The sequence below is a fragment of the Chaetura pelagica genome, unplaced genomic scaffold, assembly GCF_000747805.2.
Source record: "Chaetura pelagica isolate M959 unplaced genomic scaffold, ChaPel_1.0 scaffold192, whole genome shotgun sequence".
NCBI classification, from domain to species: Eukaryota; Metazoa; Chordata; class Aves; order Apodiformes; family Apodidae; genus Chaetura; species Chaetura pelagica.
In genome coordinates this window covers 1,866,902-1,879,498 of record NW_009952570.1, presented here as the reverse complement: position 1 = coordinate 1,879,498, position 12,597 = coordinate 1,866,902, and the positions used below count along the sequence as shown (strand labels likewise).

The 12,597-nt window shown below is 44.4% G+C and overlaps 1 protein-coding gene across 1 annotated transcript in view; it reads left to right on the top strand.

Moving 5' to 3' along the window:
- SAP130 (Sin3A-associated protein, 130kDa) overlaps positions 1–10,199 on the top strand; it is a 17,275-nt gene extending 7,076 nt beyond the window's left edge. The window contains exons 10-18 of the mRNA XM_009993525.1: positions 180–301; positions 2,826–3,128; positions 4,180–4,351; positions 5,557–5,661; positions 6,458–6,819; positions 8,174–8,422; positions 8,728–8,853; positions 9,758–9,861; positions 10,107–10,199. Coding sequence (XP_009991827.1) covers positions 180–301; positions 2,826–3,128; positions 4,180–4,351; positions 5,557–5,661; positions 6,458–6,819; positions 8,174–8,422; positions 8,728–8,853; positions 9,758–9,861; positions 10,107–10,199 — 1,636 coding nt within the window. The remainder of the gene's footprint in view (positions 1–179; positions 302–2,825; positions 3,129–4,179; positions 4,352–5,556; positions 5,662–6,457; positions 6,820–8,173; positions 8,423–8,727; positions 8,854–9,757; positions 9,862–10,106) is intronic.
- Positions 10,200–12,597: the final 2,398 nt, after the last annotated feature.

The window sequence follows — 12,597 nt, the reverse complement described above, 5'->3', positions numbered from 1 at the left end:
TGTGTTCTAAAAACTTGGGGTGGGAGCAATGTTGTAGTTTTGAATTAATTATAATAATTGAGATACTTGATATTTCTGATGGTTGAGATGACAAAACTTAGGGAATGGCCCAAAGGCAGGGGTTGAAGAGAAGCTGTTGAAATGGTGTGTGTAACAGTTGCTCTCTCTGATGCCTGCAGGCAGTCGGTGCCTGTCCAGTTCCAGTATTTCTTGCCAACATATCCACCCTCTGCCTACCCTCTGACTGCGCACACCTACACCCCCATCACCAGCTCGGTGTCCACCATCCGCCAGTACCCAGGTAGGACCAACTCTGGGGACTTTGACTTGTGCACAGTTGTTACCTTGTGGATGAGCCAGAGCAGTGGGAGCAGCAGGAGGCTTTTATGCTTGATTCTGGCAGTTTGACACAATTCTTGTTGGCTGAGGGTTTGCATCTCTATAAGTAAAAGTTTTTGATTATAGAAATCAAAACAGTTCAACGTCTCCAAACTAAGCCAGCTTTTTGATGCATCTTCATTCCCTGGTGTTCTCACAAGCCTATTTTAATCTCTTTCAAAATATGGGGAAAAAATAAGCTGCATTGCACACTTTTGCATCAGTGCTTTAGTTGAAAGAATGTAGCAATGAATGTGTTTGAGCTGTTGCAGTGATTTGCAGTAAAAAAAAAAGATGTACAATATAAGCCCATGTCACTAACCCAAAGTTATGTCTTTCTGTGACAAAATTAGGAGTGTTTTTAGGTAAATCTGATTGATTTAGGACTGTTCTCTATAGTGTGACAATCTGTACAGTCCAAACCCTAGGAATATGTATGTTATCCTCATGGAGTGCAGAGAGAATTTGGAAGGACTTGGAGGTGGCAAAGTCTATTTGCTGAATAGGAAAGTCTGCACAGGAAACTGATGTAATTGAAAATCCAGGGAAAAGTTGCTTTGTCCTGACAGTGTCATGTCAGGAATTGAGGTGGGCTTCAGTATGATAAAATGCCTTGCAAAAGGGTCAGGTGAGCTCCTTCTGTGCATTCCTGCACTTTGGATGAAAGTTTCAAAGGAGAACATGTGGGTGAGTGGTGGAACTTGGTGCTGTCAGTGGTGGTTGAGGGGTGGTTGCAGGGCCCCTGATAGAACATGATTGCAGACTGTCAGGAGTTCCAGTTAGGGTGTTGGCAAGCTAATGCTCTTTTTTTTTTTTAAAGCAGATATAGGTTCTTCAGCAGGGGCTCATTGACAGAGACATTTTGCTTGTTAAATTGACTTGAAGTTGCAGGTACTAATTGTGGCGGTAACTGATGACAAGTCAAAGTGTAGGATTCAAGGTATCAGAAGGGATGTTCACCTGAGCATAGCTAGGTCAGGGCTTAGATAAAAGTACAGAAGAAATTTTTTAAAAGGTTACTGAGTTAAGGAGTGTTAATACAGAATGGCGAGGAAGAATGTTTGCTTTGGCTTTCCACATGCTGGTTGTGTTTTTATAGTCTACTAAAGGGATTTTGTTGGATAGAAAGTTCTGCAACAAGAGTGCAGAGGGTGTTCCACTAAGAGAATTCATGTTCCATACTTGATACAGAAGCCATTTTCAGGGACCTTGTGCTGGATTTCAGGGTTTTCACAGCTGTTGTCAAGAGTGTCTTGTCAGCACAAGAACTGGATGGAAATCCTGTGACAATGAGAAAACCAGCTTGTTGTGATGAGAGGCTGTCCTTTGTTAGCAGGCAAGTCCATCGCTGGCAAGTTTGCACTTGCATTCTGTGTGTGGCTGCAGAAATAGCAGCACTGTCCTGTAAAGACTGGAAATATGAAGCTGCAGGTAATCTAACAGTATTGCTGTAAACTGCTAGGGAGAAGCATCACACACCGTATAGTAGATCTGGAGAGATGGAATCATAGTTCCTCAGTGCTGTCAATTCAAATAAATTACTATTTTAGAAGAGGTACTTTATTGAGAACATTGTTCCATCACAAAGGATTTCGTGCTCACTTTAGCTGTGGGATCCAGCTTGTCATTGCCAGCCCTGTTCCAAGTCAGTAAGATTGCACCCAGCTTCAGAACAGTTGCTTCAGTTGCGCTAAAAAAAATCTTTTTATAACTGTGTGGCTGGGGAGAGGGGATAAGGAAGTAAGCTCTGCTTTAAGGTTCTTACACTTGAATGAGACACTAGCACACGTTGCCCAGAAAGGTCGTGGAAGCCCCATCCCTGGAAGTTTTCAAGGCCAGGTTGGATGGGGCTCTGAGCAACCCGATCTAATGGGAGGTGTCCCTGCTCGTGGCAGGGAAGTTGGAATTAGATGATCTTTAAGGTCCCTTCTACCCAAACCATTCTATGATTCTATGAATCCCTGATTACTTTTCTACAGTGAAAGATTTTTTTTTAATTGATGCAATGATCAGCTTTATGGAGACACTGTCTTTTCAGAAGAAATGGCTTAAGCTTCTGATTATTTAATCTTTTTTTATAAAAGCAGGGAAAATGCAAAGTGTTTGTACTTACAAGCATTGTGAAATAAGATGCTGAGTGAAATGAGTACACAGCTTCCTGACACTGGAAGCTGGGTACAGAAATATAATTTGAGTCTAATCTAAAGCTGATTTAGACTTGATCTTTTATCTTGTGTTGCAATTTGAAATATAAAATGGAATGGAAATAGAGAGTAATGCCTCATTCTTCTGGCGGACAGTTTGGTATCTCCACTCTTAGAGTTACTGCTGCAGCAAGCAGGCTGGCAAATTCATTGTTCGAAGCAAATTGGTCTTTGGATTAACTCTTGGAGAGACTGAGGGCAGCCAGGCGGGGCCATGACGCAATGTCTGTGTTATGTTCCTAGTCTCAGCCCAGGCGCCCAACTCTGCCATTACTGCTCCGGCGGGCGTTGGCGTGGCCTCTACCGTCCACCTCAACCCCATGCAGCTGATGACTGTTGATGCGTCTCATGCCCGTCACATCCAGGGCATCCAGCCAGCTCCAATCAGTGCCCAGGGCATCCAGCCCGCGCCGATCAGCGCCCAGGGCATCCAGCCAGCGCCCATCGGGACGCAGGGGCTGCACCCCGCGGCACCAATGGGGGCACAGGGACTGCAGCCAGCGCCAATGGGCGCCCAGCAGCCACAGGCTGACACCAAGACTTCAGGTAAGAGCCACCAGCCAAGTCAGGTCTTGGGACCCCATAAGAGCCACGGAGCTTGGCTCTGCCACATTTGGCGCATTTCTTCCCTTTGACCCTCACTAACAACCTCGCTGCAGTCTCTGTGGTCCAGTAGTGGACACCATATATGTTCATACACCTCCCACCAAATATTTTTACCTGTTGTCGCAGGGGAAGAAAATAACAGTTTCCCACATCTGTTTCTTAATTTATTCTTTCTGAGCCTGCTGGGTAGAGTGTTTGGGTGGCTTTGAATGTGTTAACTTCAGTAGGAAAGACTGGTAGTGCCTGAGCTTAAACAGTTCTCTTCAGTAAGGCCTTGTGGGAAGGGTAATTTGCAAGTAAATTATGTTGAAATTATGTTCTCTAAACTGTTGCAGCTACAGAGTAGATCACAGCAGCAATGAAAACACAGCCAGGTACCACTTGGTAGCCTGATCTTGGACTGTGATAGAAACCGTCCCTCATTAAAAGGAATGGTCTGATGAGCAATAACTGAAGAAATGGGATGTGGTAACCACGACAATGTGCTGTTGCAAAGCTGGCAGGTGTACATTGTGACTTCCTGACTGACTAAATACTCCACATCACTTAGTTGGCCAAACAGTCTTTTGCAGAAGGTTGGGACATAAACACAGCTGATGGTGCTCATTTATATATGGCATGCACTGCTATGTAGACTCTACCAGGTGTGTTACTCTGTTGACCCAGTTGTGTTGGTGATCCCTGTGGCAATTTCTGTATTTTCCATTTCTTCTGGAAAAGTTGATTTCCTTAGTAGCAGCAGTTAGGCAGGAGGTAGCTTCCATCCCCCTTGCAGAAGGTTCAGTGACCAGATTGATTTGCTTGTAGCAAAGGTGTTGCTTACCAGATAGTTTGGCAAGCTCTAGAGTTGAAGATGGAGGGGGAGTCAAAGGGAGCGTGGTCAATGCAAGCTGTGCAAACACTTGCTTTGTCATCAGATTTCCACAAGTAACTGCTTTTTTATCTTTTCTGGATCTGTTCTCTCTGCTGTGTCAACGTCCATCCTTCCCAGCAGTAGTCTTGGCAGATGGAGCCACCATTGTAGCAAATCCTATTAACAACACATTCAACACAGCTTCTGCAGCAACTACAGTTGTGCAAACCCACAGCCAGAGCGCCAGCATCCCAGCTCAGGGCTCCTCTCCACGCCCGAGCATCCTCCGGAAGAAACCAACCGCAGATGGGTGAGTAAAGTTGAAGATTAACGTGTGAAGGACACTTCTGTGCAATCTGGCCTGGGTCAATGGCATCATATCAGTGGAGATATAAAAAGTTCTAGCAGATTATTCAGCAAGCAGTGGTGGTGAGTGACTTGCTGATCTGTGAAACATGCTTCCTTTCCTACCCTAGGGCAGGATACAGTTTTATGTCACTGTCAGTAATGAAATGAGAAGGATAGTTTGTCTCCTAGCTCTTGAGACCCTTTGAAGAGAAAGTGGATTCAAGGCTTTCTTAGTGTAACAAAACCAGACTTTAAAGTTAGAATTCCATGCTTTGTCTTCAATGCTGTTCTTGGACTAATACAGGGATGATCAGAAAGGATAGAATTAGTACCCTGCTATGAAAGCTGATTAGAAAGAAGGGAGGGAATAACTTAAACTCAAAATATTGTATGTTGTCTAATTTAAAATGCCTGAATAAAGAGGCAGGAGACAGCTTTAGAAGTAACAATACATTCCTCCTGAGTAATGACTGAAAACATTTGGAACAGATGTGTCCTATGAGACTGAAATTGCATATTTATTTATTTTTTTCAATTGGGTGGAAAATGTTTTTAAAGGCAGTGAAGCCATAGGTTGTAAAACTGAAACAAATTAAAGAAGCAGAGGTAGATCACTGGATAATGTTTCCACTTGAGAGGCTGATTATTTTGGACAATGCTTTTGACTTACAGCCCCACAGGAGACTGGAATAACCTCTCAAAATACTTGTCTGTATTCAGTCCTGTGCTGCCTGATGTCCACATTCAGGCCTGTGGTTCTGGAGTTAGGCCTTGACACAGTCTAGTCCATCTAAAGGAAGCAGGTGTCTGTCTAAGCCCTATTCTGTTCCAGAAGATTTACTTTTCCTTGAAATGGCAGTGGAGAACAGTGGCATCATGGCCAGATCTCCCTTTGTCCGCTTTGGGACCTAGTAGCTGCAGCTGGATGAGAGTGAAGTGAGAAGCCCTAAATGGAGGTGATAGTAGGCCAGAGTGACATCTTTTATCTTTAAAGGAAGTAAAACATAACATTTAGTTTGAAAAGTAGAACAAGACTGAGGAGCATCAGTGAAGACAGCTTGAGCCTTCTGTCCAGATTTGGGCAAGAGAGGGTTGATTCCTTTACTCTCAGTTGTGTATGTCTTTGCCTCAGGAGGTGAGACTCTTAGATCTGTCTGTCTCTTCCAGGCTGGCCGTCAGGAAAAGCTTAATTCCACCTCAGCCACCTGAAGTAGGTAGCACGCGTGTTGAGAGTGCAATGCGGAGCACGTCTGGATCCCCAAGGCCTGCTGGGTAAGGTTTTAGGAAACAACCGTGTCATCACAGTTTTGCTATATTTGTTAGACTTTCTTCTTTCAATACTGAAGCTTTTTCTTTTCTATTGGGAAGCTTTATCTGTTTTGAATTTGTTAGTGTGACGACTTTGAACAGACTTGAGTAGTTCTGCTGTTGTGAAGCTGGGGCAGCTGCCTCCTAAAAGGTGTGGTTAGGAGCTTTCATGGAAACAAAAATCCCTCTGCTTTTGTGAAGGATGGGCCTTAAAACTTTTTTCTATAGTACTTCAATGCTGAAGAAAGATAAATTGAGCTTCTGCCCTGCTTCAGTTGAGTTCAGTGGCTTCACAATGTATTGTTTCATAACTGTTAGCTACAGCAGGACCTCTTGCAAAAAGAGGATAGGCGACACTACAACTTTGGGTAAATTTCCTCTTCTTTCCAGTGTGAAACTGTCTTGCTTCTTTTACAAGTACTTTGAAGTTACTTGGAATTAGTTGTGGGATTCAGCTTGTTATAGTGAGTGGAGGAAAATGTCATCTATAATAAATACAAAGCATTAGAAAGTGAGTGGAGGAGGAAATGTAACTGAGGTGACACCTTCTCCTGTGGTTAAGCACCTTACTGCAGCAGGTGTTACCTGGGGATTGGACTTGGTGATCCTAAGACCTCTAGAAGTCCTTTCCAACTATGTTGATTCCAGGTGCAGGAAAAACTGGGTAGTCTGAACCCAGCTGGGCTCACTCACTCTATGTGAGGTGATCATGGCTGAGATGCAGTCAACTTCAGTGTGTTTTGCTTTTTTCACATTACAGTGCAAAGCCCAAACCTGAAATTCATGTGTCCATGGCCACTCCGGTCACTGTGTCAATGGAGGCAGTGTCTAACCAAGGCAGCGAGCAGCCCACCATTGCGGTTCCCCCCACCTCCCAGCAACCCCCCTCTGGCATTCCAACAATCATTGCAGCAGCCAGTCCCACCTCACAGCCTGCAGCAGCTCTGTCCACCATTCCAGGAGCTCTCCCAGCTGCTCCACCAACTTCTACCACAATTGTGGCTGCACCTGCTCCTCCATCAACCATGAGTGGGGCCCTGTCAGCAGTGCTGGGTCCTCCAGTGCCAGACATAAAAATCAAAGAGGAAGTGGAGCCTATGGACATAATGCGACCAGTGTCTGGTAGGTGGTTATTAATCATCAAGTTTTCACTTGTGGTTGAGACAGTGTCACTTGGGAGTCACTTGGTGTTGTGACTGTTGTGCAGGTTCAAACAATCTGAAGAGTCAGGGTGAATTCCTTGCTTAAAACACATGCTCAGCAGCAGCAGCACCAAGAATCACCACAGTTAATTTCAGTTTTCTCACAAATCTTGCCATTTAGGTCCAAGGGCCTTTCTCATATGTGAAGAATTGTTGACCAGAGTAGGACTTCTTAGAGTCCTTCTGTGATTCATGGATATTTCTCTCTATAAACTTCTAAAATATTCATTATATTGCCTTAGCCAGCTTGGCTATAGTTGCTGTCACATGGTATGATCAGTGAAGTCCAAATCCTTAAGGATCTGGGATCAAGGTCTACACAGTGGCAAAATGGTACCAATGCGTCTCACATTCATGGGTTATATGGTACCAGAGTTCTGTTCTGTGGTGGAAGAAGCTGATTGCTTCTCACAGGCAGGCCACATTAGGCTCTTCAGTGTTCTTTTGTCTCTTACCAGCAGTTGTGGGTAGGCCAAATTTTAAAGGGATCATATCCAGAAACTTCTTGCAGCCTCAGTCATGGCTGGCTAAGCTTTTTTCCCCAATATATGTGGAGTGCTCCCTCCAGCCCTTTGCTGCTGTGTTTCCCATCTTCTGAGAGTGTTGGCTGGTGCAGTGACCTGCTGGTGTGGTGCTGTTCACCCTGCAGGACAAGTAGGCTCTTCCAAGGAATGCTACAGTCAGACAGATTGCATGGGACTCTCTGCTTGCATTAAAAAAGACCCTTTGCTGCTGTGTTTCCCATCTTCTGAGAGTGTTGGCTGGTGCAGTGACCTGCTGGTGTGGTGCTGTTCACCCTGCAGGACAAGTAGGCTCTTCCAAGGAATGCTACAGTCAGACAGATTGCATGGGACTCTCTGCTTGCATGACTTAAAAGAGAGAAGGGATTTGCTTGCTATTGGATGATCTGTGCTGATGTGGACATACAAAGATACCTTTTTTTCTTTTTTTACAGTAACACAAGACCAGTGTTAGGGTGGACTCCTTTTTGTAGCATTCAACTTGCATAAACTTTGAGTATGAAGGAACTGAGAACAGTTGTCTCTTTTTTATGCTTTTGTCCATGATACATTAAAGATCTCAGGGTATAGACTTGTCCCAGCAGTTTCTGCTGGTTTATTATCTGTCTTCTACTCACATGGAGCTGAAGTGTGTGTGAAATGGAGTCCATGCTCCTTGCAGTGTCCTGAAGCATCACCTACTCATTGCTCAGACAATGCTGGTGTGCCACCTTCATACCCATGGCTTGGGTTTTCTTCTTTCCCTCCTCTTAGCAGTCCCTCCATTGACTACGAGTACAGTGTCTTCATCTCTGGCGTTGCTGGCCAACAACCTTTCAATGCCTCCAAGTGATTTGCCACCTGGTGCCTCCCCGAGGAAGAAACCCCGTAAGCAGCAGCATGTCATCTCCACAGAGGAAGGGGACATGATGGAAACCAACAGCACTGATGACGAGAAGTCCACTACAAAAAGTTTGCTGGTGAAGGCAGAGAAGCGCAAATCTCCCCCAAAGGAATATATAGGTAATGTCATCTCTAATGTGTTTAGTCCTAGTTAGATATCTGTATTTTTGCCTCCTTTTGCTTCTCAGAGACCGTGCTCTGATTTCTCCTGCTTTGAGAATACAAACAATACGAATCCAAGTGTCAGTTTCTCAGAGATTTCTGCATAGTGACATCCAGGGAAAATTACCTTTCTTGACACACAGAGCATCACGTTGCATGAGGTTGCGCCTACCGATCTGCTGGAGTTCTTGTGTCACACTCATCTCCTCCTTTTACCTACTTAATGATGGTACTGACAGACTTCTCCTTGGATCTTTCTCTAGATGAAGAAGGTGTGAGATACGTCCCGGTACGTCCGCGGCCGCCGATCACGTTGCTCCGTCACTATCGCAACCCTTGGAAAGCTGCTTACCACCACTTCCAGAGATACAGTGATGTCCGGGTGAAAGGTCCGTCTGCTGCTTAGAGCTGCGCAGTTTTATTCCTCTGGGATGAGCTGCTCTGGCATACCTGGCACAGGTGTTTGAGGAGCACCCTTAGCTACCTGGTGCTGATAAGCAATCCCACAAAAAGGTTTTGATTGCAGTTTGGAAAGCAAGGGTTGATCAAGTTGGCTAATGACTTTCATTAGCTTAGTGTTGCCACTCTCAAGGAGCAGAAAAGGGAACAACACAACAGAGAATTAGCTGTAACTTTGTAAAAAAAAAAATAAAAAAAATCACATGGTTATTGAGAAATGTATTTATGTAGAGTGTGAAAACTCACTAAAGACAGTAATCCTCACAAAGTGACCTGTGGTGATGGGCTGCTGCTTAGCTTTCTGGTTTCTTGCTATGAAGCAAACTTGCCAGTTTAATAAAAAACATTCTAGATTTAGTGTAACTAATCTTGTCATCTAACAAAAGGGCTTTTACATTTATTTTTTTCTAATATGAGAAAAATGGAGATCAGGTTCTTGTTTTTAGGCTTTTTAGCTAATATCTTAGAGTTGTTAAGAAGGCTGGGTTTTCACAGCTGTGTAAATACAACAAGGAGGGAGTAAATGTGTATTTCAGTGGTATGGGATAGACTCAACTTTTTCATGTAGGGTGTTAAAATGCTGAATACCACCTTTTTTAATGAGGGGGAAAAACAGGATATAATTTTTCTGGAAATACAGATAACCTGTCAATAAGGGAGAGCAGCAGTCAGGTACATGGCAGATGAGTGGTTCTTTCCTGTCTGAATGAAAACATTCCTCACTCTCATTTATCGGGATGTATGGAGAGCCAGAGTTGTTTAATGATTTTGTTGGAGAAGGGAGGCCTGGCTTCCTGAAAGGTAAATAATGTTCTTTGTGTTTCCCAATGACAGAAGAGAAGAAGGCCATGCTCCAGGAGATTGCCAACCAGAAGGGCGTGTCCTGTCGTGCACAAGGGTGGAAGGTCCATCTCTGTGCAGCACAGCTGCTACAGCTGGTAGGTGGATGAGGCTTGGCTACCTCCTGCAACACGGGGGAGCACAGAGTTGTGTAAGACAGGAGGGTGTTTTTACAGACTCAGTACATGTCATCTGACACTGGGATGCTGTGAAGGAGCTGGTGTGTAGTGCCCAAAGGGAGTGGGATACGCTTTCCCCTTTCTCAGGAATGTGGCATAAGTGGCTTGGAAACTTGAGAGTGTTGGTTTTGATCCAGACATAAGAGCTGATGTATTTTGTACAGATGATCAAAATTGGCAACTCCCTCCTGCTGATGCACAGGTCTGAAGAAGCTTCTGTTTGGGATGGTGCGGCTGATCTGAGGAGGCAGCACTGATCCACATTCCTGGATGCTTCTGTTTCAGGTTGGGGGTGAGGTAGGTGCTTTGCATTCTAGCACCAAACTCCCCAAAACCTCTGCATTCCTGGAATAGTACTGTGAGACACAGGGGAAGCAGTTCTGGCTAGGGTCCATGTTTGTTCAGAAGTGGAGTGAGCCTGTAAACAGGATGTCAGTAAGAATGATAGTGCCACACTCAGCGTCACAGGCTTCATCTTTTGAATCACTGACATGAGCAGCTGAGAGGGGAACAGATTGTCATCTTCTATGTGTAGCTTTCTGAATGTGAGCGAGTGTCCTCTGACCCAGTGGTGAACCTCATGAAGTGCTGGTGTCTTTTAGACCAACCTGGAGCATGATGTGTACGAGCGACTGACCGCCCTGCAGGAGGGCCTCATTCCAAAGAAAAAGGCAGCCACTGATGATGATTTGCATCGAATCAATGAGCTGATACAGGTAGGTTCCTGTGGCCTCTCAACCCAGCCAGACTGCTTTACCCTTACAAAATAATCAACCACAGTTAGGAAGAGCTAAAGCTGCCTTAAAACCCCCCCAGGTCTCTACTCATCATGTCTTTCCCACGTCCGCAGTTCCAGAGGGTGTTAGTAAAGGTACAGTGGTTGCTTAGATTGGACAGTGGCTGTTAATGACCACAGTGTTTCATTGCAGGGGAATATGCAGAGGTGTAAACTTGTGATGGATCAAATCAATGAGGCTCGAGACTCCATGCTAAAGGTCTTGGATCACAAGGATCGTGTTTTGAAGCTTCTAAACAAGAATGGAACTGTCAAGAAGGTATCCAAATTAAAGAGAAAGGAGAAGGTCTAAAGCCAGAATAATGACTCTGGAAGTGGAGAATGTGTACAGAATGGAGTTGAACCTGTTTGTGGTTTGGATTTATTTTTAAGTGGAGCATCTGAATAAAAAAGGATGAGTTTAGGGAACAGTTGGCAACAAATGGGCATGTGAAGCCTGGTGACCTGAAGGGATTGTCACTGATTTCTCCTAATGAACGAAGATTTCTCTCAGGCTTTTTCAAGTCTTTCCGGTCCCATTTGTTTAACCCTCCAGATGTGTCATTGCCTACTAATTGGAACTAGTGATGCAATGTGTGGTGGACAGTGCTCCTGCTCTGCAGCTTAGGGGTAAATGTACCCAAGGTGTGTTGACACCTGTGAGACAAGGCTCTGCAGGGGCCACCAGGAGGCTGATGTAGAGGTATCAACCCTGACAGGAGCTGTGCTTCAACGCACCCAAAGTGAAGCTGCTTTCAGCTACCCCATTCAGATCTTGTTCTTCTGACCCTCCAGTGTCTGAAGTAGCCATCTTAAACCAGTGCCACTGCACCAGGAGATCTGCCGTGTTCAGAATCTCCAATGGCTGAGAAGTTCTAGCTGTCAAGTTAAAAAAAAAAAAATAGGGGGGGAAATAATTTCCAAGTGATGTTGTAGTGTCTCTGTGTGTGTCTGTTGGTGCTCTGGGATCCTTGTTTTGAAGTACCTCCTGCAACAGAGGACTTCCTGTAGCTGGGCTGGTGTAATGCTAGTTGTTAATTACCACATACATCCTGAAAACATTAATAAAGGACTTGGAGGTTTTTGTAGGTGAGCAGTTTGTGCACCTTTATCCTAGTGAAACTATTTGACCTGGAAGGAAGCCTTGGAAGAAGCCTTCTGGGGAGAAGAAATATGTTGGAAAGAGGTCAGCCTCTTGTGCTGCAGAGGGAAGGGTAGCTTGATTCAGGTTTCAGCTCCTAAACATACAATATGGATTGATTGTCTCCCATGCACCTGTGCATTTAACCTTAATTTTCTAGAAAGGTTGCCAGATCATTTAATTTTTAGTCTCTGCAGCAGGAGGTATCAGTTTCATGAACTAATTGTGTTTTAAGAATACTATTTTTTTCCCCTCAGCATGTTATAGGGCCGATGATTGACTTGATTCAGAACTGAGCTCTTTCAGAAGTTAGATTAGGAAAAAATGGTATGTAGTTAAAAATAAAAATTAAGGAATTGGACAAGTAAGTAGAATGCTCATATTCATGCTGTTGTATTTTTAACAGATGCAAATTCAACTTCAGCTTTGTCTGGATGGCAGTCTCACTTTTGTATTTGCTTGATTTTACTTTTAAAAGTAAAAACATGTTAATTTTAAGATACAATTCTAGTATAATGGTGTAAGAGACAGCACAAGTGTGAGAAGTGGGACAGGAACAGGTTGGAACCAAATTAAGTTGCTAGTTATGGCCGAGTATTTCTTGTGCTTGAGGAATAAACACGTACAAGTGTCTGCTCGCAGTTGTCACGGTATCAGGAACACGGAGCCGCCTCTGCCTCCTAGTGGCGCTGCAGAAAGTTCCCGTGGGGCTGCTCTGCTCCGTTCCCCGCCCCCTGCC